Source organism: Pipra filicauda, unplaced genomic scaffold (assembly GCF_003945595.2).
Source record: "Pipra filicauda isolate LSUMZ 115617 unplaced genomic scaffold, ASM394559v2 scaffold218_size1660888_pilon, whole genome shotgun sequence".
Lineage (NCBI taxonomy): Eukaryota > Metazoa > Chordata > Aves > Passeriformes > Pipridae > Pipra > Pipra filicauda.
Window position 1 is genome coordinate 319,491 of NW_024104330.1, and position 27,031 is coordinate 346,521.

Consider the following 27,031-nt stretch of genomic DNA (forward strand, 5'->3'; position numbering starts at 1 on the left):
TTAAGGGTATAAAAGAAAGCAAGAGAACATAAAATAATATATTCCAGTCTGGAATTATTTGCCTTTTAACCGTAAGCCTTCATAGTGAACAAAGTGGTAAAACGCAAGCAGTGGTTGCAGTTCTGTTTCATTGGCTTGGTGTTACTGCAGGCCTGTTTAACCTCTAAAAGAATTGAAGCAATAGCACATATCTTTACTTTTAAAGGACAAACATGAATTACAAGTTCGGGTAAGAGAGGCCACTTTCCAGTGTGAAGGCACTTTTAGTTGTTGAATCAAATGGTCTCTAGCTTTATAACAAATTATCTGAAATGCATTTACAAGCTGTAGTAAAACCATTCTTTCAAATACTTAGTAGGGCTCAAATAAAGATAACTAACATTTTTGCATTTCTTTCAAAACATAGCAAAAAAATGTCAAAGCAAACTGGAAGTTACAAGTCTGCATTCCCAAAATTGCAACGAGGGAATAGATATGATTTTTTTTTTTTTTTTGTGACGGGATGTACCAACCTCACTGATGTTTGTCCAGCTGCAAAAGAATAAATTTCCTTAAAATTTATTAGAAATTTGAAATTCCTTATGAAATATAGGTTAAAGGAGAAAACCTGAAGGAAGCACATCTCATGTAGCATATTTCCTAATACAAAAATATGAACAGTCGCATGTTCAAGAATTAGAGTCCTCTGTGATGAGTCGAAATAATTACGTGGTTCTACATAATTCCTTGTGCTGTCATTGTCATCTAAATTCTTTTCATCTAATCTCTTCCAGGAGCTGGCGGCTGGTCCCCTCTGAAGTCAAATGAGCAGCAGTGGCTGCAGGTTGATCTTGGGGACAGAGTGGAGATTGTCACGGTCGCTACGCAGGGCCGGTACGGGAGCTCAGACTGGGTAACCAGTTACACGCTGATGTTCAGCGACACCGGACGCAACTGGAAACAGTACAGACAAGATGATGTCATCTGGGTAGGTCTGAATTGTGAATGCCTTTGGCCCGTGACCTTTCTGGTTCAGGCTCGTTTTGGCATGTGGAGAAACAGCTTCAGATTCACATCAGTGGAGTGCTGCAGTAGTGAGAGAGCTGACCCAAGTGACTCCACAGAGTGTTTTGATGTAAATGGGTTATGTCACTGACTGACTGTGTAATACAAGTTTAGGCCCTCAGGACTACATTGTTTTTCAGACTATGAGGATGCTCAGGGCACTCAAAATGACCTACATGCTTCTGTGCCTGGTTGGCTTTGATTCAGGCACAACAGGGTAAATGGGGCTAATCACCTGTGTGCTTTCTCCAGGAAATATGGAAATTAATTCTATGTCTTATACATGTTTGGCCAGAACAACAGAGCTCATGCTGGGGGAGATGGGTGGTAAATTGCTCCTCAGCTGGACGAGTTGAGAGATGATTTAGCATATACACTAAAAGTGCTCAAGGCTTTGCCTGGTATTTTAATGCAGACTTGATGCTTGCTGTGTCACGAGTTCAGTGTGTAGCCATACCAGATGTTGTCAGCAGGAGTGCATGGGGTAGCAGTGCCTCCACAGGTGTGGATGGAAAAGTTTACAAGCCTTCCATTTGTACGGAACATGGCAATTGTTAGTGAGTCGGTAAAAAATGGTAACATCCTTTCTGTGCTATGTTCTGTGGTTCTGAGATTAACAGCCTTGGTGGCAGGACAGTATGTGGTGGTAAAAGAAACAGATTCTTCATGAAAATAAAAGGGAGCATGTGAAGAGTGACCAAGTAGACTTATGTTTTTTCTTTGATTTACACTTTGGTTAAATTCTATGTCACAAAAGCAGATTTTGCGTCCAGAACAAAGTGACTGCGAATGATGAGAGCTGTGGTGCAGTAGGAAGACAAGAGAAGGGCTGCTTAATTTTTCCCTGAGCATGTTGCAGGCAATGGGGATGCATGAACAGGGAGATTAACTTCTGAGGTTTTAAAATCCATTGTATTGTCACTGTCTTTGGTTTATCATGGTTTGATTTAGGGATTGTGGAAATCCTTCTTCCTTTAGAAAGGCAACTTTGGCCCTAAGATAGTCATAAAGTTGTCAAGTGCTTCACCTATCACTTAAAATGTTTTGTTAGGCTGTCTTTGCTCCAGATACTTATACTTTTTTTAATATATTTTAAACAAGTGGAATTTAATTTTGGACTGAACATAGTAATCATTTAATCTGTTTCTTTACTTCCACCCTTGGGAATCAGAAATCCATAACTGAGATATTTTTACAGATTTGGTGTCAGTTAAGTGCTTCTTTGCCTGAAAATACTATGTGGCTTGTTAAAATTTCATATTAAGACAAATTAATTTTTTATTACATGTCAAAATTTTCAGTCCATTCTGGAAGCCCTTGTAATTTTATTTTCTTTTGTAATTTTTTTCTTCTTAAAGGGAAACTTGAAAAGACAACATATAAAATTTACTATAGCGAATCTTCATGTCCTAAGGATCCAATTTATGAGTTTCTGATCTGACACCTAATATTGTACATGAGAATAAGAACAAGCCTAGCAGGCATTTAATGGTAAATTAGCATTTAGGAACATCTTGAACTCTTTTGTTTTACTAGAGTGATCAGCCATGAAGTTGATTCAAGGCAGATCCTGACATGAGTTCTAAAGCTTCAGCAGATCTAGAAGCTTGCTCTCTGGCGAGGTAATTTTTGTACATATTTCTAATGGAAAACACCATAGGCTACAGGGGTTAATTTTCTATATAAATGGGGAAAAATGAAATAGAATTTGTACGTGGAAAAGGTAACTCTAAGAAAGGATTTGGATAATTTTCCCCTCACATTAGTTTCTAGGAGTCACTCTGACCACGCAAGCCAGTAACTTAATTCCAGTCCAGATGAACCATTTGCTCCATGTTCCCAGGGGTCTTGAAGGATTTGTTAGGATGCATTGCCAGACTTCACTGGTGGAAATATCTGATAATGAAAATCCAAAGTGGGCTCATTTAACTTTTCATTAGACACTTCAGTCCACCTAAACTGGCAAGTCTCATTAACACTTAGGAGCTTGTATGCCTGCCCGTGGAATTAATGAAGATCAAGAATTCCTTCTGTTCAATTTTTATTCTAACTAAAGAGAAAGTTGATTTGCTTTTTTTTTTTTTCCCTGACACTTTTGGATTTGCTTCACTGAATTAAATTAGATCTAGAGAGCCATTCAGAGCACAATGAAGGAAGCCAAACAGACTTTCAGAAGCATGTATAGAATTATAATCTCAAATTTTGCAGTGTTTCTGTTTTATTGGCAGTTATCCTTTCTGTATGTTTTTTTCAAACTAAGAAGAAACATAGAAGTGTGCTGTCCAGCTGAATGTTGGAGGTTTTTCCAAACCCTTGGATGAAATGAGGAAAAGCACAACATGGTGCTTGTCCTAAACATCTGGCTGTTGAATAGGTGTAATAGGCATTGCACACCTCTAGGAAAGAACCATTGCCCTTCACATAAGGCAAGGCAGTGGAGTGGACCATTTCACAGGGTTAGGAAAGCAGCACCCCAGGGTAACCTCTACTGTCACAATCAGCAACAGTGTACACTGTACCAATCTATCACAACTATGGTAGTTTCAGACTTAGGAATCTGTATCTTTGCTGTTTTTAGTTCAGTGATATTTTTTGCTTAGCAATAATGAAAACATCCCCAAATCACCAAGTCTGTTTCCCGCAAAATCCCAAAACACAGTCCTATACCAGCTACTCTGAAAAAAATTAACAGCTAAACCTAGCACATTAATCCCTTTCTGCTTTTTGGGTGGGCGGGGTGGTCTGTCAAAACAGGATTTAAGTTAGTAGTTTCTTATGTCTGGGCAAGGTGGCAAATTACCAGGTTACCTTACAGCTACAGGGAGTGGAGGGGTCAAAATCTGGGTTATTGTGGAAAATTTGCCACTTCAGAAATCTCAGGTGGGAAACACATCCTCCCTGCAGGCTTTAATTTTGAAACCTTTTTGTCTTTCCTTAGGACAGGATTTTTGTACTCTCTATGTCCCTCAGGACTTCGAACTTTTCAAACTTTCCTTTTTAAATTTTTTGTGTATAACTAAACAGGCTAGAAGTTTACCTACTTTATTGCCTTTTTTGTTGCAAAAATCTGTGCTGTTCCTAACTTGAGTGGTGGTCAACACTGACTCAGCTCAGATGGGGCTGTGAAATCTAAATCATTACTACATGGAAATCATTATATGACATCTGCTCTGTCAGGATAAAGTATCAATGTGCATTGGACCTGTCAGGTTCACCGTTATATCTTCTACTTTAGTAAAGCTAACTGGGAACTGTGCTTTGCTATATGGATACTAGTGAATGTCTCACACTAATTGCTCATTGGTGACTATTTGTCATTCACTTGTAGCTGTTGAAAGGGGAGATTATGTATCAGTATAAAATAGTCTGATGATTTTGTCTGTTTTTTGAAAGCAGTATAGCTATATGGAGAAACACTTGACAGAGTAACAATATACTGAGTTGCTGAAACGAAGGGTGTAGGAACTACCTGGATTTCAAGTAGAAATTTGAGGTTTCACTTTGTTTTAATTTGTTGGCATTTCCAGTAAAGGAAAACAGGGTCTTGAAATGTCTTTTCCACTATGTCTGTTAAATTAAAACTCACAGAAATCCTTAATCTCTGCTCAACCCAAGTCAGATTTGATCTGTACTTTTCTTCCGGTCCATTTGTATGACCCAGAGAGAAAGTCATGGTGTATTCCCAGTTGGGAGAACTGCAGTGTCTCTTGAAGGAGGATGCACTGGCCCAGCCTTTCCCCACTACATGTCATGGACCATTGGCCACACTTGGTGGAGACAGCAGGAAGGCAGTAGTGTCTTTCGTAATCCTCAAGGACGTCTGCCCAAATGAAATTTTTCCAAATCATGTCTTCACAAATGTCTGAGGCTCCATATTACAAGTAATGCTTCTGAGTAGCTTCCAGTCACATGGGTATAGGTTTTGTCCACCCACATGTCAAAGGTGTCCTTTGTGCATCTGAGACTGGGATGCATAAATTCTTTACTGGGCTGCTGCTAAGACAGACGCTTGCACTCCAGCATATATGACATATCACTAGTAAAAATCCCTTTCTCTTGATAGAGATTACAAGGCTTATTATCCTCCTCTCATGGCATGCATACAGCTCCCATCAACTTCACCGTTAATGAGTGCTGCATAGACAGATCGCGAGGAGAATCAGAAAACCTCTTAAGTTTTCACTCAGCCTGTGTTTATGATGTTAGTAAATTCTGCAGCTGGAGTTGAAGACAAGACAGATTAGCCATTTAAAACCAATTTTCCAACCCCATTTGTATTTAAATAATCTTGTTACAAAAGGACTCCGTGGTTCAGAGCAAACTAGACTTATAATTATATTTTCAATATGGATAAATCAGCTATGTGTGGACACACTAGCTATTGATTGGGAGACATAAAACATAAATCTCATGGCTTGTAACAAGTAAATGATTTTTCAGTGTTTTTAAGTGTTGAATAATTCAGAATTTTCTTTACCTGCATACACATCGCAGCTTGAGTCAGTCCAAATTGTGTATTTTACTGAGAAAGAAGACTGTGATACAATGCTATTTCATTTTAGATAGCAATTTTTATGCTATCTGTATTGAAAAATACTCTACAAAGCTGAAAAATGCAATTATGCAGGAAGGCACAAAGGAGAGAGGATGAAACAAGCATAGATGTATGCAACAAAAGGAGAAAAGAGTTGTTATTTATACAAAGCTTTGAAAGGAGAAGGAGAAGTTGTGGAACTGGAGATAAAGGGAGACTGATCTGACGGTGGCAGAGAAGGCTTTTATGTTAGAACAATGAATCTGTGCAGAAAGGCAATGAAGGGGTAAAATGGCATAGATAGCATGGACAGTTCATACTGTGTCCAAACACATGCACAAGCAGTGGCTGGCTGCTGGCTGTTGGTTGGTGAAACATCTTACAAATCTGCCATCCACTGCACATGGAAGGCAGAAGATGGCTCTGGGTAGAAGGGAGGCTGTGAGCCCTAAGCCCAAAGCTATATCAGAATATTAGAAGTGTTTCTCTAATGTTGGACCATGACATCTTGGTCATGCAAGGTATAAAGCAGAGCTTACCCCATGGAGAAGTGCCACAGTGGCAGTCCTACTTCTTGCAGGTGTGAGGATGCTGTGCGAGGGCTGGAGAGTTGACAGGAAGCTGAGGATGCCATAGCAATATGTAATTCTCAGGGGAGCAGCAAAAGTATTTAATAGAGGTGATAAAGATCCTTTGCATCCCCTTTCATCAGGAAACTTTTTACTTGTATGTGTGAGCTTTTGCTGAACCAGAGGCTTTTCTAATGAAATCTAGAGGAGGGTCACTCTTAATTGGCTTATAAATCTACAGGGGTGCTGTAAACTTTCCCATTTCTACCCTAGCTGGATAATGACTCTGGGACTGTTTTTGTGAGTTAATTATTGTGAACATAGTTAGAATATTAATCTTCTTGTCAGATTTATAGTTGTGCTAATTTATTCTAAAGCATCTTTTAGCTCCTAGTCCTAATGCCCTCCAAGCAAGGAAAAGTTCTGCATGTATCAATGAGAAGTCCTACATTGTTTACTTGGATTAGAGAATGAGTTTCTACTTGTCTTATTACAATGCTTCCTGCTGTACTAGTATTAAGATATAATACTGTCCTTTATGCACAGTAATTATTGCCAGCCAAATAGGTGTTAAATGGTAAGTGTCTATGGATTATTTTCTTTTCCATTACTTTTACTCTAAGAAGAAAAGAACAAAAAGAAGGTAATTGCTACTTTGAAATAGGAATGGAGCGGGCAAGGTTTTCCAGAACTTTTTCATTGTTTTTCCTGGGGCAGAACTATGTTATTACAAATTTTGAAGAGGTAACCATTATCCACTTGTTGTATTTAGGACTGTTCTGATTTAAGACTGCCTGGTTTCTGAGATGCTGTTTGGATATTATTAATTTGCTTCTGATTCTGGTTTAGCTTACTGAGCTGGCTGTAAATGTGGCCTTCTGAGTATATTCTCAGGAACTCTGTCTTTCTTGATATCACCAGGGCAGTGCTTCTGTTGGGAGGATAATTCAAAGTGTCAGTTTATCTGTTTTTTTTAAGTGCACTCTGTATGGATTTATGCCTGAATAAAATGGATATACTTAGATAGCAAATTACCCTTTACTGTTGAGATACTGAAGTTAGCCTTAAGCTAACTTAATTTTATATGAATTCCATGACCTTACTTTTATAGTTGGTTAACTGTGAAGTGATATTAAGGTGGAGTCTAGAGAATTTAATTCTGATATTAACATGATATCCATCAGTAATGCCTTCAGCAATTCTCTGTGCTTGGTGTTTGGCAGCAGTTCACCCTGACCCAGAAAAAAATACAAAACCCATGGTTATTGACAGTTTGTGCTGTTGCTACTGACCTCCTAATCTTACACCTTTGCAAATTGCCTGAAATGCATCTTCTCTGTAATAATTTAGCACAGGAAGGCTGAGAAATGTTCCTTGATTTCTCATTCTGATATCCCAGATTTTCTGTGTTGTATCTCCGCTGCTTCGTGCCAGGGACTATAGGGTGTGACTCTGTAGTGTTGTCTGTAACGGATTGGAGTGGAAAGAGTGCTTGGCATGATTCTGGTTGGTGACATCTGTTTTATCTGCCACAGCCAGAAAGTTGTTGGTTTCCCTTCCAGGCATCTACTAAGAGAGTAAATATTAGTCATGGGCACTCTTAGATGACTAATGTGGAAAATAATGGACATCTCCTCTCAGACAGTGGATTTTAGCCAGCAGGTCTTTTATATCAGTAGACCAATTTTCATCATTTTTGTTTGCAAATTGTGTTTTATGATATGTGAAGTTACAAATAGGTGCCCTTACAAATTCTGAATAAATATGGAACAAATAGTTATTTAATCCATACGCTCCCAGGGCTCAGTAGGTTTCTTTCCAGTTGTTTGGTATATTTTGGAACAACTGAGTGGCTTTAACTGTCTGAAAAGCCAATTCTTTTGTGGGAAACAGCCTAACAAGAGTACTCATACTGTTGTTTACTGTAAAATAAGACAGATTTTCCTGCTGCTAAAAAGTGTGTCACTTCTACTAATTCACTATTAGATTAGATTAATCCAAATAAATAAGATGGCTTGACCTGGAGTGTTCAGGTCTTCAGATTGCACTGATTTTGCCCTGAGCCCTTTCTAAACGTTTGGTTATTCCCCTAGTGACAAGCTCATGAACAGAGAAATAGAAACCTGTTGCCTGTGGCTAGTGAAAATGGAGGAGAGGCAAGCATTGTAAACCCCTCAAAACTGGCAGAAGGGTGTGATGTTATACAGACACCAGGATAAGTGATAAGACATACTTGTAAACTGGTGAGCACCTTGGAAGGAGGAGAAAGGACAGAATCACCACGATACTTGAAATGGAGATGAGAAGAGAGACAGACGAAGAGATAGAAAGCTACAGTCAATGACCAGAGCTTCAGTATCTAAGATGGCAATAGACCTGTGTCATTGCATCTTCAGTCAGCATCAGCGGAAACCAAGGACCTTTTATTTCTGCTCATCCTCTTCTTGTTTCCTTGATTAGCAGATTTGTATTCCACTTTGGGTTAATGTACTCGGTGTTTCCTACCATTAGCTGCAGATGCCCCTACAAACTGTTTCTGAGGTGCTTCCTTGAAAAAGCATTGTTTTCACAGAAACTTCAACATTAAGACTGGATCTTTGTGTAGTGGTAATGCAGAAATGGGGAAATGGAAAATCAGATAGATCTGGATGATTTATAGAGAGGACCCTAATTTATTAAAATTTTAATTTTATTAAGCTGTTTGTCAAAAGCCCCATGTTGTGCAAGTGTGGGTTATATGGGATCCCAGAATCATAAGGATAAAGAAATGTACTGGCTAAAAGTCTACCACACAATCCTTCCTTGAATGAACACAGCTACCAATTCCTTTTTTGTTTTTTTCTTCCTAACTGAAGTGCAAGCTGAAGGAAACTTTGTTATATGTTAAAAAAAACCCAACCAACCAACCAACCAAAAAAAACCCCCACCCAAACAAAAAAAGGCAAAAACCACAAACAAACAAAAGCAAAAGAAAAAAATAAGTGCAGTCACATAATTAGAATTTTCTGATAAGTAATATTTTTTTGCTTTTGTGTTAACCCAGAAATTCTGTAGTGACATCACCTTTACAGTGTTGGAAATACAATCTTTGCAGACTTCCTTCCTCCCAACCCCCTAGACACATCAACATATTATGGATTTATTTTTTCAGAGACTGAAGAAGGCACTTTTTACCTTGTGTAAAGAACTTTAAAATTATTTGTTTTCATTCTCATTAAGAAACATCTTTTATCAGATTATCCTTTTTAAACTGCCAGTGCCTGTACTGGAATATTCCAAGTCTGGAAATAATGTTTCTCTAATGCTTCATATAGATAAAATATAAATATTTAATATAGTTTATTAGATATGCTGCCTAATTAAAAAAGAAATAATAATTAGTGAGATTACTGATATTTTAAAAAATGAATACAAGTATTATTCTTAGTATGAAGGACCTCTTTTAATACATTACCTTTCCCAAAGTGTAGTGAGTATTTTATATTCTTTCAGTGGCTTTCAAGTTTTAGTGCATGAGAACTTTAAAAACACTTATATAATCATTAATCTTGAAGGTCATTATACCAATTGTACATTTGATTCTCAAAGCTGTTTTTCATGGAAGGGGAAGAATAGAAGACCTTAGAAGATCCCTTCAGGTACAAAAAAGTGAGAACAAAATTTGTTATCTGCAGAAAAAATAATCCTGTCCCTGTTCTTTTGAAATTTAGCTTAACTGTGAAACTTTCTGATGTTTCTCCTACACTTTTGGGGAGCTGCCTACACCTGTTCTACAGGAGTTAGTTTACATTTGTGGAGTTTGTAATCCAAGGTGAAAATGAAGTGTTAGCAAACCAAAATAGAAAATAAATCCTGACACAGTAATACTTGAAGAACTTTCAACCTTCAGGGAATAAATATTCTTGTACTGAGATGAAGGGACAAATGCAATTCTGGAAACCCAATTAAAAATTCCGTATATATACCTTTAATGCTTGAAGGAGAGATGAGCTTTGACTCAAATAAAAACTAGTCAATTGTTGTGCTCAGAGAACATTAAATGTGAGTCATGTATTTTTATTTTTAAATATACAGACTCCCATATCAGTGGTAAGAATGGACAAATCTTCTCCAGAGAAAATGCTTGTTTTCTAGGGATGAGTTTAGTTGGACTTTGAAGAATTTTTGTGGAAAGACTGACTGCCTCAGAGTATTTCATGTTTAGTTTCAGCTCTCAAAAGTAATGATTTCATTTACAATAACTTCCATTTGGAAATTAAACCTACCAGTTTAAAATACATGTCATGCTTGCCTCGGGAGGGTCTTTGTCTTGATAGAAAGTCAAGAAAGCATCCAAACTTGTCCTAGTTAATTTAAAAAAGCTGATCCAAAAGAACTTTACACCTTCCACTTGGGAACTGTTATAAAGACTAAAGCGACTCTGGCAATGTCTAGCGATTCTGTATAATCTCCTTCCATAAATCTCCACAAATCCAAGAGGTGTACGTTCTTTTGGTGCTATGATGAAGGCTAATTTTGGCTGATGCTTTCAAATCTTTTTCTGGTTGCTTTGGGGGAAAATTGAGATTCTTGAGATTGCGGGGTAGAAGTTTAGTTGTAATATCAAAAGAAAATGCAGTTTGTGTTCTGGATCCAGGCATTGTAATTCTATTTTACAGTTGGTTGACACTGGGAGACTCTCTAAGCACCTGAAGTGTGTTTTACATCCTCTGTGTCAGACCTTTGTTTTCCTCATAGTCTCTGGACACAGATATTCACGCTGCAATACAGAGCTGGTCCACACTTACTCAGCTCTCCTTGCTGAGTCCTTCAGACTGAGTGTTTGCACGCCAGTCAGGATATATGTGTGCCTGGTGAAAAAATCTTTCCGTTAGGAGTATCCATTAATGGTAATATTTGCAAGTTGCATATGCTCAGCAGATGCTTCTTAGTGCTTTCTCATTTGAACTTCAGTTAAAAACTTAAATAGGAAAAGGAGAGAAAAATTATTGAAAACATGGCTCTTGAAAAGCCTTCTGTGATCCATTACTCAGTAAATGGATACAGATAGAATTTAGTCAGAAGAGTAGATACCAAGAATCACCCTCTTGAAGAATATCTTTCAGATAGTCTTCTTGCATCACCTGGTACTTCAGGGTAAAGACTTTTTCTCCAAAGAAGAGGGCACATTTCAGTATTTTTCCTATAAATCAGTATGTAGAAAAAAAGCTATTCTTTAGAATTTTAGGAGAGATTTCCACCTCATGGTTTCTATGTTGTTTTACAATGGAATCATTGTTCAAGCATCTGTCACTCTGTTCGTTAGGTGTCTTTACAATAGGTAGTTTTCCTTGCTTTAATTTGTGCCCCAGAGGTACATATTCAAGCTTTTATGTGTATCTAATGTGATTCTTCATAAACACTATCTAATATCTATACACTTTCTAACTTCAGCTTATTTCTTGTTACGTGCTTCCAAGCACACTACCAAAGGCATGAATGATTTATGCTGAAGAAGATTTGAAGCTAGTGCACTGATATGTGTAGCCCCTTCTTGGTTTTGTTTCCTCTGGAACGAAAATAAAAACTCTTGGTTTTGGTGTTGAGAACAGTTTTATAATGTCTAAGCAGAGTTAGATCTGTTCTCAAGTTTCTTATTACATCAGTGCAGACAGCTGAAATGTGCAGCTGACTTCTGTAGAGAGCACATTGTGTTAACAAATTACGCCCAACAAACCATAACAAAGTTCAGTCAACCAAAGACAAAAGTATCCCCATAGAATATTTTTGAAGATTTCAAGTAGCTCTGTTTTGTATAGCAGTCACATGGTTCATGATTGACACATTTACAGGTAGCAACTTCTTGTTGGCAGTAAGCATCGAGATTAGGTACTGTGGTAAGGAAAAAGCATTCACATGTGCTCTCCCATCGTACTGTCTGAAGAACCTGTGGGACTCGTGAAAATATGCACAAAGAAAGGGAAAATAGTCACCCTCTGAGAAACTGATTCTTTGAAATCTGTTGGCCTTGAAGATCACATCTAGTAGCTTCCGGGTGTGCTGCCGAATTTCCTTAGAGGAAAAGGGGAATTTTGTGTACTGCAGGAATGAAAAAGGCATGTTAATGACTTCTCCCTTCATGCTGTTTCACCCCTCCCTATTTTTTTTCTTCTTTCTCTCATTTTACTTTTGCCCTTAGTTGTTCTTCTATCGCGCTGGACAGAGCCACAATAGAGTGCTTTTGTTATGGTTGTTTGTCCAACTTGAGTATATGCTATAGTGAAGAGGATAGCAAAGATTACCTGGATACTTTTCTGTAGAATTCAGAAGTATGTTTAATTTCTCTGTGGAAATTATCAAGTGAAAAAGGATCTAAAGACAGTTACATGGGGTTTGGAAGTTCTTAATATCTCCTTTTTAGTGGGACCACTTCTGTTACCTCTGTATAAAGCAAACAGTACACAGATTTGAACAATGCTTTATAAAATCTGTGAGGTTATTCAGGTAGAAATAACTACTCATGTGAACGAAGATTTTAGGCCGTGATCTGCCAGACGTATGGGCACTTAACTCATGCATTTACATTTGCAGAATGAGCCATGAAGCATAGCAATTTGGAAATGAGGAAATCTAAAATGTTGATTCCACATAACTCTACAATAAAACTTCCAGTGTGCCAGGATTTCACCCCACACCTGTAATTAGGTACTGAACATAACATATTGTAGAGTAGGGACTATGCAATTACGTACTTGCTGAACTTGAAAGTTACTTACTTAGTTTTCTCATTTGCTTTGAAGTTTGCAGTTTGTTTTTCTCCTTCTTTTTTTTCCTCCCTCTCGGAAAGCTGTTTCTTCGCCAATTTCTGCATCTTGAGGGGCTCTCTGCCTACATGTTGGGCATGGCCATTAGAAGCAAATGCATATCTGCAGTGTGATTTTTAAAACAAACTGCAACAGCAGCACATTGCCATGAAATAAGGCCTTGACTTCACACTATCCTTCACCTAACCTTGTTTCTTCTTTTCCCTCTACCAAGCTGGAGGTCAGCTTTTAGTGCTTAGCCTTAGTATTTGAAGGCTTATAATGGTATCGATGTTTATAATCCATGGACATTATTTGGTTATAGCCTTGTAAAATATGTGCACTATTTCAGCCTGAGAAATATGTTCATGTGGTTATGCATACATCATTATAAAGGTTAACAGAAATGGTGATCTGCAAGGAATATTCTTACGAAATTAAAGACTCACAGATATTTAAGGCTGGTTTGAAGAGTTATTGGCAAACATGCAGAGCAGTTGTGTGTGTGTAAAAATAAATTCATAGGACAGTGAAGAAGCAAATCTGAGACACAGAGGAAAGGCAGAGTTTCAGGTGGCATTCATCCAGCCATATCTGCAAGAATGCAACGATGATGATTTATAATTACTGTGACAAAAATAACAAAGATTCTGCAGCCACATTTTTACCATAGCCTTGGGAGTCTGAGTAATTATGTGATGATCAGTTGATTTTACATATTCACAAATTAAGCTATTTATCATAATTGGTTTAGTCCCTTGGAATTAGTCCAGACTTTTACTTCATATAGTTGGTTGTAAAAGGGAAGTAGAAGGAAACAAATTCCCTCTAGCTGCATACACCAAATCAAAGTCTGATCTATACTAACAGAATCCTTATTATCAACTGCAATGGTTGTTTATTCTTACAGGTTTTAAAAAAGCAAAAAATAAAAAATAACAACAAAATAAACCCTCACACATAAGCCACCTATGTTTCCTCTTTGGGGATGTTCTCAGTGGGTATCTAAAAATAAACAAATTCACACTTCAAAACACCTCTTTTCTGCATTTTATCTGCATAAAATCTGGGTGTTCAGTGGTCAAATTAGATGGAATTTGGGGACTCCAGGTTTCATTTTTGGTCCCGGGCCCACCAAAGCCTTTCTCTGGTTATATATATCCTAATATTGTCATTCAAGGGAATAATCTTGCTGATTCCATGGCCTCCAAAGGCCTTGTTATTTACTAAGCCATTTTTTCCCAGACTGTGTTTTTCATAGCTTTGTACCTGCCAGAAAATATTTTGTCCCAACCCCTGTACTCTCCCCCAAAATACCCTACCAAAACTAAAAATGGCATTGTCTTTGAGTCAAAAAGAGAGAGACATGCTAAAGAGTAACTGATGGGTGTCCAGATAAAAAGCCAAATTTTTGGATGTTACCACACAATTCCACATTAAGTTGAACACTTTTGGTCCTGTTTTATCTAACATGCAAAGTAACTAGAATCCTCTTGCTGCCTTCTAGGGACCCTTATATATTCAGGCACAAAATTTAATACAGCATCAAATGGTTCTAGAGGGTTTATTTTTCTGAGCAGCAGCAGGCACAGTGATGAACAAAACATCACAATGTCACAGCGGAAGTAGCAGTGCAGTCAGTAGCAGTGAAGTCAGTCCTACATGTCTAGCAGCCATAGACAGTGAGCCATGGTCTGTCTTTTATCAATTCATCTTAAATCATGCAATTAGACTTGTTTCTTTATCATATGTTAATCACTACCTTCCTGGCCCAATTATACCTACTAGCTTTCAAGCACATTGTTATATAAATGGGTTCACTGTAATTCAGATTTGGCAAATAGACTGAACTTTTCCCTTGTTCTTAATAGCTGGCTAAAGGTTGAAATTGCAGCATTTATATTGCTCAAATCACAGTTTTTTCATCTCTGTGCAGTCATATACTTCTTGCTATCTTGGCTCATTTTTCTTGATACGCCTTGGACCTCCCTCAGGGATGAAAGTACAGCTGATCAACACCAAATGCTTCATCTCCTGAGGTTTTCCCATGATAAGGTGAGCCGCTTTGGCCCGGAGCTGCATTCAGGTTCCCTGTTGTTTTCTGATCATCTGACCCGGTGAGCCAGAAGGAAATTACTCTTTTTCTCCTGGGAACAATGAAAGAAATGGTGAGACTTCCTTCAGATGAGATGCAGAGTTAAACCTGGGTCCTTCACCTTCCAAATGAGCACAGGTGTTTTATTCCCAAAGTACCTGTTTCTTGTTATTCTTTTCTGGTAACTTCCATTTGTACTGACATGAAGGGCACTGCTAGCACTGGAGACCACTGTCTCTTTAGGAGGTCCACCTTCAGTAGGTACAACATTAGCAGCATCAATATATCTGACTGCACAGACTTTTGCAGGTCTGGGCATCCAGAGAGATAGGGCTGCAGGAAATGGTGTGAAATGGTCCAGAGTCCAACCTCCTGGGTCAACGAGATGCATTTAAAATTCAAAACTGTGATTCTAAACCTCTCAGGAAAGCATCTGCTCAAATCCTTTTGTGGGCCTTTAGATGAATCTAGATTTATGGTTACATAGATTTTGGGGCAGTGGTAGAAGGGTTTCTGTTCCACTGCAAAAGAACTGAAATAAAATGGCAGTAGACTTAGGCAGATCAATATCGCTCTTCTGTGCAATTTTTAAAAACCAAAGTTGCAGCAGAAAAGCCAGTTATTGCAGTGCTACTTAATTCATTTAGCAATAGAGTGCATTGACTGATATTGTCATAAATAACGAACTGTTTCATCTGTGCCCCCTCACCGCCCTACCATATTACACATACAGGCTAAGATGAAAAAAACAGCTACAGACATTCTGAGCCTCAGGCTAACAAGCCTTATTGATTGTACTTGTCGTGAGTAATCTAGAGCTAAAAGATAGCAGCCCATAAGATTTGTATATAAGCATCATAGGCCAGGTTTGAATCCACTCCGTTTTCTGCGTGGGTAATGCCTGTATAACCTATGCTGATGTCTAGGCAGCTGACATGTTTTACTGGAAACAAGTGCAAACAGAACAGTCATGTTCTGAGCAGTGATTGGCAAAATCAATCTTAATTAGGCTGCAGATATTCAAGGACACTTCTAAACCTGAGCCTTTTTCTTTATCCCCTTTAATTATGTATTCAGATCAAAATGACACCCTGAGCTATTATCCTGCTTGTTAAACCCACTCAGTCACTTGTTGTCTGAGCAAATGCATCTACATTTCACTAAGCCACAGAAATGGTTGCCTCTGTCAGTCTCTACACTACAGGAGCTGCAGCTGTGTCCTTCAATGCTTTGGATTCTGGAGCTCACTACAAAACTTTGGAGTTACTTTGTGCAAGTTGACTTTGCTCTCAGACCATCCTGAACTGCCAAGTGGCCTTTTTCTCTGTGGAGCTTCAGAGGCAGTAGAAGATCAGAGCATTTTAAAAATATGTATAAGGGAATAAAAAGCATTTCTTTTGTTTGCTTGTCTGTTTTTATCTCATATATGAGCTGCCACTCAGGAGACTACTCATTCCTTTGCACTTCCCAGGAAAAGGTAGAGAAGAGTGTGTTAGGAATGGGAGCTTAGTTGCTTGAGTTTACTAATTAGCAGGGCAGGAGGAGCAAAGGCTGCTTAATCACTTTGCACTAAAGGGCTAATTCAGTGTTGTAGACATGACCTTTTCTTTAAAAATCTGCTGCAGACAGATTTCTTGGGCCTCTGTGGCATGCCTCAGTGTGAGATGATCAGTGACACTGAGCAAAACACTTGAGCTAGCATAAAATTCCCTCAGCTTGCATATGGGCGAGATAGCAGGTGGAACAGGAAGGTAATAATAAATCTATTAAAAACATATTTATAATATATTGATTTATTTAAGACGTATGAGCAGAATATTTTGAGGCAAGACACTATGCTCCTGGGGTTGCTCATTCAGTAAACGGCTAAACTGTGTATGAAAATGGCAGCTAGTAAATTTGCAAGTGTTAAAATAGGTGCTATTGGGGGACACAGTGAAGGTTATGTCAATGAAGGTGTTCACTTCACATGGACATCAGCACATTTCAGTGTTTATTTAGATCAATGAGTCATCTTCTTTGCTTATAGAGACTGGTAAAGTTCCTTCTGTAGAACCCCTCCCTCTTTCTTTCATCTTTAGTTTTTAAATTTACTTTTTTTCTCACACTCTTCAGTGTAGCTTTGTTGCTTCTATTATTTAGTCTTTCTTGCAGTTTTGTTGGATGTAATTTCCTTACATACTATTTGTTGTAGTATTTTTATTAACTTTTATAGCACAGGTTTTGTTGCCACTTAGCTACTAAACATTAATGTAGTGCATACAAAAAATATAGTTCACTGCTGTGATAAGTAGCAAAGGGAATACTTTGGTACCATTCCTGTAAGAAACACCATGAACTGAAGATTTCAGGAGTAAAAACCAAGAAAAAAAAAGTCTCAGTTTTATCAAGCTTAGTTCTCTAAAAGTCACTGTATCCTAATTTTGCTAGAGGACACAGTCACAAATCTGAGAGGAGTGTTTTCATTTTCCTTTGACTGTAGGATACAACTGAAAATTCCAGTCCACTACTGTTCTCAAAATGAAAGCAGTAAGTAGGGCTTTTATTTGTGCCTGTTATATGTGACCTTGGAATTCATTCTACCATCACAAGGATTCATTAGTCCTTATACACTGCAATTTTCTAACAATGTTTGAGGCAGTTCTGGACCTGCTACACAGCGAGCAAAATTTTAAAGGATCCTTTGGAAGTATATACTGAGTAATGCTGTTAATGTGCTAATATGTCGCAAATTAGTCTGGATTTGCTTTGGATTTTGGTCGCTCCAATATCAGTTCTGAATGCTGGTGACTTTGTCACTATTATGAACTAACACCACTGTTGTCCAGTTTTTTAAACTGTTCTCATCCTGGAAACTGTTAATACTGGAGTGAGATATACCTTGCATTTTCTTCAGCAAGGTACTGACCAGTATCCCCGTTAAGAGATGCATTCAGTTGCAGGTATCTGGGTGTGCAGCTGCAGTATGAGCTGCAGGCTGAGCTGTGGGTGGCAGGTCCCTGTGGCAGGAGGCTGTGAGCTGCTGACCCTTGGTATAAAGAAAGGGCTATGTGGCCCGGCCAGGTGAGGGGGCACTCAGAGAGACAGCAGGAGCTGATGACTCCCAGACTCTCACGCTTAGACTGTTACGGTATAAAAAAACAGGGTTTATTGTGTTCAGGGTTCCCCGTTGGAGGCACCAGATCAAGCTGTTTTCGGTTACTTAGTTATTTCACAGAGATTAGACTATTTTAAGAGGTGGTAAGGAGACCTGGTCTGACTATGGAGGGAGCAGCTGTGAAGTGTAAGAGTGACTGCCAGAGTGGCTCCTGGATGGTTGGACAGGGTAACATCCTGGACAAAGGGGTAGGACTTGGAGGAGGAAAGAAGTTGTACACTGAACAATGCAGTGTTGTCTGATAAGAATACACAGCCCCAAAGGATGCTATTGTGTGCATGGCTACTTATAAGAACTTTAAAACTCTATTGTATATTGGTATTAAGTTTTACTCTATTTAATTTTTTGAACAAAAAAAAAAGATTTCTTTAACTTTTTTTAATAGATAATATATTTGTTTAGTAACGTTTATGTTTTTGGGCTGAAAAACATTGCAGATAGGGTTTTGTCTTTTTTTTTTTAATTTAAAATTAAAGGGAGAAGGAAAAGGATTTGTTCAGCTGACAGAATATCAGTGCTACTTAATTGGGAGGATCTGAAATTATGTGCTGCCACTTACATTCATCACTATATTGACGAATATACCTTATCATCAATTTTCAACATGTAGCCCTGCAGTGCTATTAATAAATTATGAACCCAGAATTCCAAATAATTCTTTACTACTCACTTTAAAAAATAAACATGGCAAGATTTACCTATAGTACAAAAATCTCTCTGTCTTTTCTTATCTTTTATTTGTGATACCTTTTTTTGGTTTGTTTTTTGGTTTCCCCCCTCCCCCCATTCTTTCTGAGCAAAATCATGACCTTCAACTTTCCTGTATCACTGCTGGCTAATCATCAACTTTCAAATTAATATTTTTCTGTGTAAGTGATTACTGCAGCATGACTTCACAAAGTTTGCTTGAATTTTAACCTGGATTCATGTAAGTCTAGATTTATAATGTATTCTTGCCAGGTGTCCAAATGGGATGTTTCCTCTTCCTGAGGGTGTCAGATACTCTCAGAACTCACATGAATATTAGCAGTATTTTTTTTCTTAGTTTTCGTGATCTAAGTGGCCTGGAAGCATTAAGAGATATGTAATGATGCTCACGATCAGGGCTGGATCTGACCTTTTAGTATCCATGACAAAACAGAGAGTAAATAAATCCCTTCAGAAAGGACTTGACATTAATTCCACCTTATCTGCCCAAACCTGCCAAAGGTTACTACTCATCTGGGCCATTAAAATGCTAGTGTTTGCAGACTCAGAGAAAATTGCTGGCTTTTGGCAGAACAAGAGCCAGCAAGCCAGAACAGCAGCCAGATAATACAGATTTTTTTCACTCATCGTTAGAAATTTGTTTCTAAGGTCTTTCCTACCAGCTATCTCCAGATTACATTTATGAAAGTCATGTTCTGCAGTGATAGCTTGTTGACACACCTAGTCTTAATTAGAGATGATTAACTATTCTCTCTTTGATATGCACTCTACTTTGATTTTTTACAGTGTATCATTATCTTTTAAAAAAGTATTGTGTTGTGTTTTTTTGAACACTGGCTTTCAATCTACACTATGATCAACTACATGCAGTAACCCCAATACTTTTGTTTTAAATTAACAAGGGGTTAGTTTAATAAGTGTTGTTACTGTAAAGCTCTATATGTTGTTACTGGGAAGCTCAGTATGTTGCTACTGTTGCTACCCAGTAAAGGATAGGCAGGAATCAAACTTGGAGAAACTGGAGCACAAACAGAGAAAAGATTTGCATGAAGACTCACAGAAAGCTGAAGTCAAATACAAGAACACAACTCAATGTTTCTTTGTGGAGTATTTTACTCATTGGGTTCCACTCCATGTCTAATCACAGTTTGTCTGAATGGGTGCACAAAGCCTAATTCTGTTTTTTCTTGGCTTTTTAAGTCAAGGGAGTAAAGGGAAACTCCCATGAGTATTCTTAAAAATAGGTTAGACCTTTATGATGAAAGAAATTGATGATTTGATTCTTTTTTTAAGACAGACATAGATTAAGAAATTTCCCAAGGTTCTTCAGCCACCCTAAGTGCAGGACTTTGGAAAAACTGCAAAGCACATTCACCCATGCACTGTGACCTTGTCTGCCCTGAATGTCAACATAAGCCACATCATCCTCTTCCCTGCTATCTTCCATGTTGCATGCTTGTTGCATGCATTGGCCAGGAGGGGCAAAGACACTTCAAAAAATTCCCCCCCGTGGGCACAAATGGAGGGCCTGGGCAGTGGGGCTGCCTCTGAGGCTCATTTGTTCTGCAGTTCAGGCAGAGCATCTGCATTTGCATTTACAGACTCCAGTGGGGATTTCTGTAAAAAGAGTCTATTAGCAGTCATGCCTGGTAACTTTAAAGATGCCCTTTCGTTATTGCAGGCTGATGTGTGTGTGGCAACCTATAAAGTCATGCATAACATTTACAGCGGTGAAATACACCACTGACATACTACAGGATTTTGATTTGCTTCAGGAACCAACTCTTGTCTCTCATCAGCATTTTATGTAAATAGGATGATTTGTTTTCTCTCACAGACAGTAAAAGTAAGAATGCAGTTAATGTCCTTGATAAAATATATTTAAAAAAATTCCACAGATGTGTTTGTTTTTTCCCCAAGGAGAGCAGTTAGAGATGGCAGAAGAAGAAGGTGTTGCAAGAAAATTGTCCCATGGACACTGAGGTTTTTTCCTGTTACTTCCTTAAGTTAAAGCTTACAGGACAAACTGTAATGTTGACCCTATATTCCTGAGGTACATATGTAATTCAAACCCACAAAAGTACTGAGCCAAATCAGTGTGTTGATATTACCTTTGGCGTAAGAAGACATGAAATATTAGATTGGGTAGCCTGCCTAAGCACAGCTGGGTGTGTTTCCTTTATACTTTCTCTTCTGGTAGTAGCTACTCCTGAGAAATATGCAACTTTGATGTTTTCTCTCCCACAAAATTCTCCACTGAACAGATTTTTTTTTTCATTAGGAAGCATTTGGAGGTTTGCATTGCTTCACTTAAGAACATAAAATTTCCATCCATATTTAAACAACCTGAAGGTATGTCCTTGCCCAGCACTGGGGCATCTTCTTCAGAGCAAATGTAGACTGTCATTTCCTCTATAGAAATGGCAGTGGGAATATCTCTGGTATTGTCACCACAGTGCATTAAGCAGTTTTGCAGTTCGATTGTTATGATACACCTTCTCTGTTTTCAGCTCCTGTTCTCCATATCTCAGTTTATAATGGCAATTCTGTTCCTTCACCCCATTCTATTCACTCCATATTTCCTGCCGTACATGTCTCTGATGAAATACTGTCAAAGTCAACTCATAGGAGGGTGTTGTGTAGGGAGAATATCAGAGGGGCCAAATCCCAGCTAGAACTTAATCTGGCTGCTGCTGTAAAGACCAACCAACCAACCAACCAATCAAACAAAAAGTGGTTCTCTAAATACATTGGCAACCAAAGGAGGGCTAAGGAGAATCTCCATTCTTTATTGGATTCAATAAAGGGGAAACACAGTGACAAAGGATGAGGAAAAGGCTGAGGTACGTATTGCCTTCCTTGTCTCAGTCTTTAGTAGTAATACCAGTTGTTCTCCAGGTTCCCAGCCCCTGAGCTGGAAGACAGGGACAGCAAACAGAATGAAGCACCTGTAACTCAAGGGGAAATGGTCTGCAACCCACTGCACCACTTAGCCATGCACAAGTCTATGGGGCCAGATGGAATTCACCCAAGGACACTGAGGGAGCTGGTAGAAATGCTTGCTGAGCCACTTTCCATCATTACCAGCAGTCCTGGCTAAATGGGGAGGTCCCAAGTGACTGGCAGTCAGCAAATGTGACACCCATCTACAAGAAGGGTTGGAAGGATGATACAGGGAACTACTGGCCTGTCAGCCTGACCTCAGTGCTGGGGGAGGTCGTGGAGCATTCTGAGTGCCACCACATAGCACATGCAGGACAACCAGGGGATTAGGCCCCACCATGGGTTTGTGAAAGGCAGGTCCTGCTTGACCAACCTGATCTCCTTCTATGACAAGATAAGTCTCTGAGTGGATGTGATGGACCTGTTGAGGCTGTGGTTGTTGACATCAGTAAAGTCTTTGGCATCATCTACCACAGCATTTTCCTGGAGAAGCTGGTAGCCCATGGCTTAGACAGGTACACTCTTCACTGGGTAAAAACCTGGCTGGATGGCTGGGCCCAGAGAATGGTGGTGAATGGTGCCACATCCACTTGCGTGAAAAGCTTCCCATAGATTTTGGTGTTGTTTCTATTCAAATTTTATGTACAATTCAGGACTGTACTATTAATTCTGTAATTAACGTGTGATAAGTTGACTCACTGCAATAGGGAACGCTCAGCTGAGCATATCACAAACTCACAAATCTATTAATGATTGCATTCATATACACAGCTATGTGCAAACGTCAATAGCAAGGTGTCATGGTTTGAGATAGCCTCAACATCCAATTCCCTAGCTCCATTCCCCCTCCCACATCTCAACCTAATGTGAGATGGGTTTTTCCAGACAAAACACACCAGACTCAAGGTGGGGGAAAGGGAAATATATTACAATGACTGTACAAATAAATACCATATCACATTATACACATGATCACAAACTATCTCTACCATGACATATAGTATTTACAATGGATCAGATCTCTTCTCCCCTCCAAATAAAAGTCCAGGAGGGAAAGAAGGACAGATCCCTTCCAGTCTCTGAACAGCAGCATCTTCTAAGGCAGCAGGTTTCTTCTTCTCATGCATGCAGCAGCTGATAGCTGGATTTCTGCCAGCATCCACGAGGGAGGTATTCAAGCCTCTCTCTCGGCCCCATCGCCTCACAACCGAGGGGTCTTCCGTGGGCTTCGTAACCCCAGACAAGGTCGTTTCACCACGTCATATCACGAAGACACAGGGGGGTCTTCGTGACGGTCTGGTATCTCTTGCAGGGCCTCTGTGCCCTGTCTCTCAGGCTGCCACCGTGGCAGCAGTGCGAGGGGGGGGGAAGCCAAGGTCAACTCCCCCTGCATTCCTCTCGGAGCTCTCTAGCTCCTTTCTACAGTGCATGTCGCACTTCAAGTCTCTTTCAAGTAAGAGTCCATCATCTTCCTCCTTCCAGGAGGTCTCAAAGGAGTTTTGGGGATCTGGTATCAGTCTTACCCCCAAGAACTCTGTAGCTCTCAGCTGCTGGCTCTCCTTTCCTCGACTCTCCTTCCAGGAGTCTCCTCTGCAGTGCTGCATGTTGCTTCTGCTGCTTCTTCAGTTCAGGTTCTTATCTCTGGCTCTCTGCCACTGTTTCTCTGGTCAGCGTCGGCTGCTGCTCTGTGCCCATGGAGAAAACATCTCCCGGCATAACTACAGGCACCTAGCCCAGCTTTATGCTGTTCCAGGTCCCTGCAGCCCCCCAGCCAGGGGCTGGGAGGGGGCCAGAGGCCCCAAGGGGCTCAGAGCCCCTACCTCGTGGCTCTACAACATGGCCACCTCTCCTACAACCAAAACTACAACTCTTTTTTTCCGGTCTGGTTGTGATATGTTTACATTTCTGCAGGAGCGCCCATTGGGCAGAACTTCAAAACTTCCAGGGGTTTCCACCCCTTGGGGTCTACCACTTCTCTTAGCCTCTGGGGAAAACAAGGTTCAAACCACTACACAAGGCTACAAAGCCAAACAGAAAGTTAGGAAGTTAGGAATACTAGAACTAGTTGCCTGGGCAACCTTAGTCTGGTTCCTTTAACTATTTGCATTTTGATCTAGGATTTAGGGACCTTTTTTTTCCCCCTACTGTGTTGGTTTAAAGATAAATATTGGGGCAGGAATTCCAATAAAATGAACACCCTCCTCTTTTACTCCCCACCAATATGGAGAGGATAAAATGCGAGGAGGCATAATTTAAAAAATAACAGTTTACTGACAAGGAAATATCAGCAACCACAAAGATACAAAGGAAATGGCTTACCCACAAAAAAAGGGGAATTCATTGCCCCATGTGGTCCCCTGGGTACAAAGAGGAAAAAACTGCAGAGGGTCCTCCCTGCCAACCACCCACCTCTGCCCAACCAAACGAAACAATGGGAAAACAAGGGCAAAAGCAAAAAAAACCTAGGAAAACTGTGCAGCTCACAAGGAGTTATACTATTAAACTGCCCACTCTACACCACCCAGTCAAGCTCAGGTCTTAACTGCAGAGGTGGTACTAACTCTAATCTCTTTGTTCCCTGCCACTGTTGCCTCCTGCACTGTGTGGAGGGAGGGAGGAAATTTATCCTTAAAGAGACAGTTCTTCAAAGCAATGTTGGCAAGAAGGGAATAAAATACAAAAAAAAAAAAATCCTACTCCTGTGACTAGGACACCTGCATGGGGGATGCCTAGAGGGGAAAAGAATAGCTAAAATTTTACTAACTCTCATATGAAGTTTGAGATAACTATAACAAGGGGCTCTCGCAGAACTCCTGTGATAACCTTTATCTTTATTGCGTAGATAGAAGGAAAGGTCAAGATCTGTTCAACTAGTATCTTTGTGTGGCAGACTTAGTGTTAGCTCCATGCTTTATATACATAATGTGTCCTCAGAGATTGCAAGGAAAGCAAACAGACCTCATCAATTTCTCTAATGATTCCTCTGAAAGATACTTTTTTTTTTCTTGGTTTGTATTTTTAGCTCTCTTTAACAACACCTCTATTACCAGGCTGTCAGAGTCCTCGTACATAGAATTTATGTTGGCTTTCATAAAGAAAAATTAGATGCTATCTCAAGGACAGGCTCTACTTTTAATGTCATTAAAGCTAAATGAGTTATTGTTGATATTCACTGAGGAACAGCAAATAGAATTAGATGGAGAGAAATCTTAGTGATAAGACGATGTTGTGGCTCTAGCTGTCCACTGCAGAGAAGAGGTAATTTATAAGCATTGCTTGCTTTAATATATATGTAACCTGTACTTTATCCCGTGTGGTTGGTTCTATTAATCCTAGGGGAGGAATGGAGGCTATGGAGGTGTGGATATTAGTTATAATACTCTATTTCTCGAGTAGCACTGAGTGCATGGCTGGGCAATTCGGCCTCAGGCATTCTCAGCACATCCAAATGTTGCAGAGGAAAAGGCATCTGATCTGGGCCCATTGGCTGCGGGTCCCTGTGCCCTGTTGAATTGTCTGGAGGAAAGAGGGAAGATTTTAGGTGGGTGCTGAAATATGGTGTTCATCAGCACCAGACTAAGTGATACCTCTGTTTTGAGGTCTATATCATGTTTCACAGACTCACAGAACGGATGATGTTGGAAGGGACCCCAGTGAGTAATTGGTCCAACCTCCATGCTCAAGCAAGGTCATCCTAGAGCACATTGCATAGAATTGTGTCCAGACAGTTCTGGAATATCTCCAGTGAGGGAGACAGCCTCTGTGGCAGTCTGTTGCAGTGCTCGATCACCTGCATAATCAAGAAGTTCTTCCACATTTTCAGGTGGAACTTTCTGTGTGTCAGTTTTTGCCCAGGAAGATCCACCTGATTGTTTTCTGGGGTACAGCTGGTTATGACTGAATGCTTTTCAAGTCTGAATATGAAAAGCTTCCCTCTTTATTAGGATAAAGAAGCAAAGTTGGGACAGGAGTGTTTTGAACAGTAGAGGATTCCTGCATCTGCCCACTTAACACCATGTTCTTTGCTTTAAATTGGTTCTGTAAAAGAGGGAGGAAAGAAGAAAAATGGGGTTGAAGATTTCCTTGTTCTTACCTGTCTTGCCCAGGCTTATATGAAAAGCAGAGAGATCTGTAGACAAGAGATAATTTTATAAAAGTCTGGGAAATAGCTGTTTTCTATGGTAAGCCCACCTATCTCTGGATCTTTGGTACAGATGTCATCAACTTTGTTTCTTGTGTAACAGAGCTCTTTAGTGGTTATTTGCAAAGCTGGAGTGAAACTGAATATGGAAATCCCAAACATATTCTAAGGGCTCAAAGTGACTGTGGAGAAAAAAATGAGGTATTGAATTTCCTAGTAGGCAAGAAAGTGCTGCATATTTCATTTTATGTCTGTGGTATAAAGACTGAGAAATTCTTTTAAGAAAGATCAAAAGCAGATGCATTTATATGTAACATTTTAATGTATAACTGTTTTGTTGAGGTATTGCAGAGAGCTATTGCAAATGAAAAAGAAATGTTAAAAGAACATTATTAAGCTGTGAAGTTAGAAAACTGAAAGATAGAAAATGTCATTGCAAACTTAATTAGACCCCCTAATGTGTATGCACTAGGAAGGCTTTAATTACCTGATCACAAACTATTTTTTGCACAGCATCCTCCACTCCTTTCAGCATAGAAACCAGATAGTCTTTAATTAATGAGCAACTATTCAATATTTTGTTTTCTCCTCAACATGCTGTCTTAAGTTTTTCTCACTGTATGCTCTTCAAACCCAGCTCCAAAACCATAATTATTCATTTCTTGATGGGAAATTCTATGAAGTGTACTTCACAAGAAAATTTATTTTACAAATGTTTGTTTATTTTCACATAATCCAAAAGATATAATGAGTTATGATTATTTCCTTGAAAGTTGATTGTATCACAAAGAAAAATTAATTTGGAATCTTAGTTTAAAGCAAATGAAACTGTCTTTCAGTGGTTTATATGCATTTGAAAAAAAAATCTTAGTTTATTTCATTGTATGTGCTACCTGGTGAAGAAAATGAGATCACAACATTTTAAAAAGATTTTTGTCCCCCCACCCCAGCAAAGGCTGAAGACTTTGTTTAAAGAAAAAAAACAAATGAGAGCAAGAACATGCCTTGTGCCAGAGAGAGATGTTGCCTCCCTAGCTGTGTCATTAAGGCACTAAGCC

The 27,031-nt window shown here is 39.2% G+C and overlaps 1 protein-coding gene across 2 annotated transcripts in view; it reads left to right on the top strand.

The window, feature by feature from the left end:
• CNTNAP5 (contactin associated protein family member 5) overlaps window positions 1-27,031 on the top strand; it is a 293,699-nt gene that overhangs the window by 79,918 nt on the left and 186,750 nt on the right. For both annotated transcript variants that reach the window (XM_039381219.1, XM_039381218.1), the window contains exon 3: window positions 774-967. In XM_039381219.1, coding sequence (XP_039237153.1) covers window positions 774-967 — 194 coding nt within the window. The remainder of the gene's footprint in view (window positions 1-773; window positions 968-27,031) is intronic.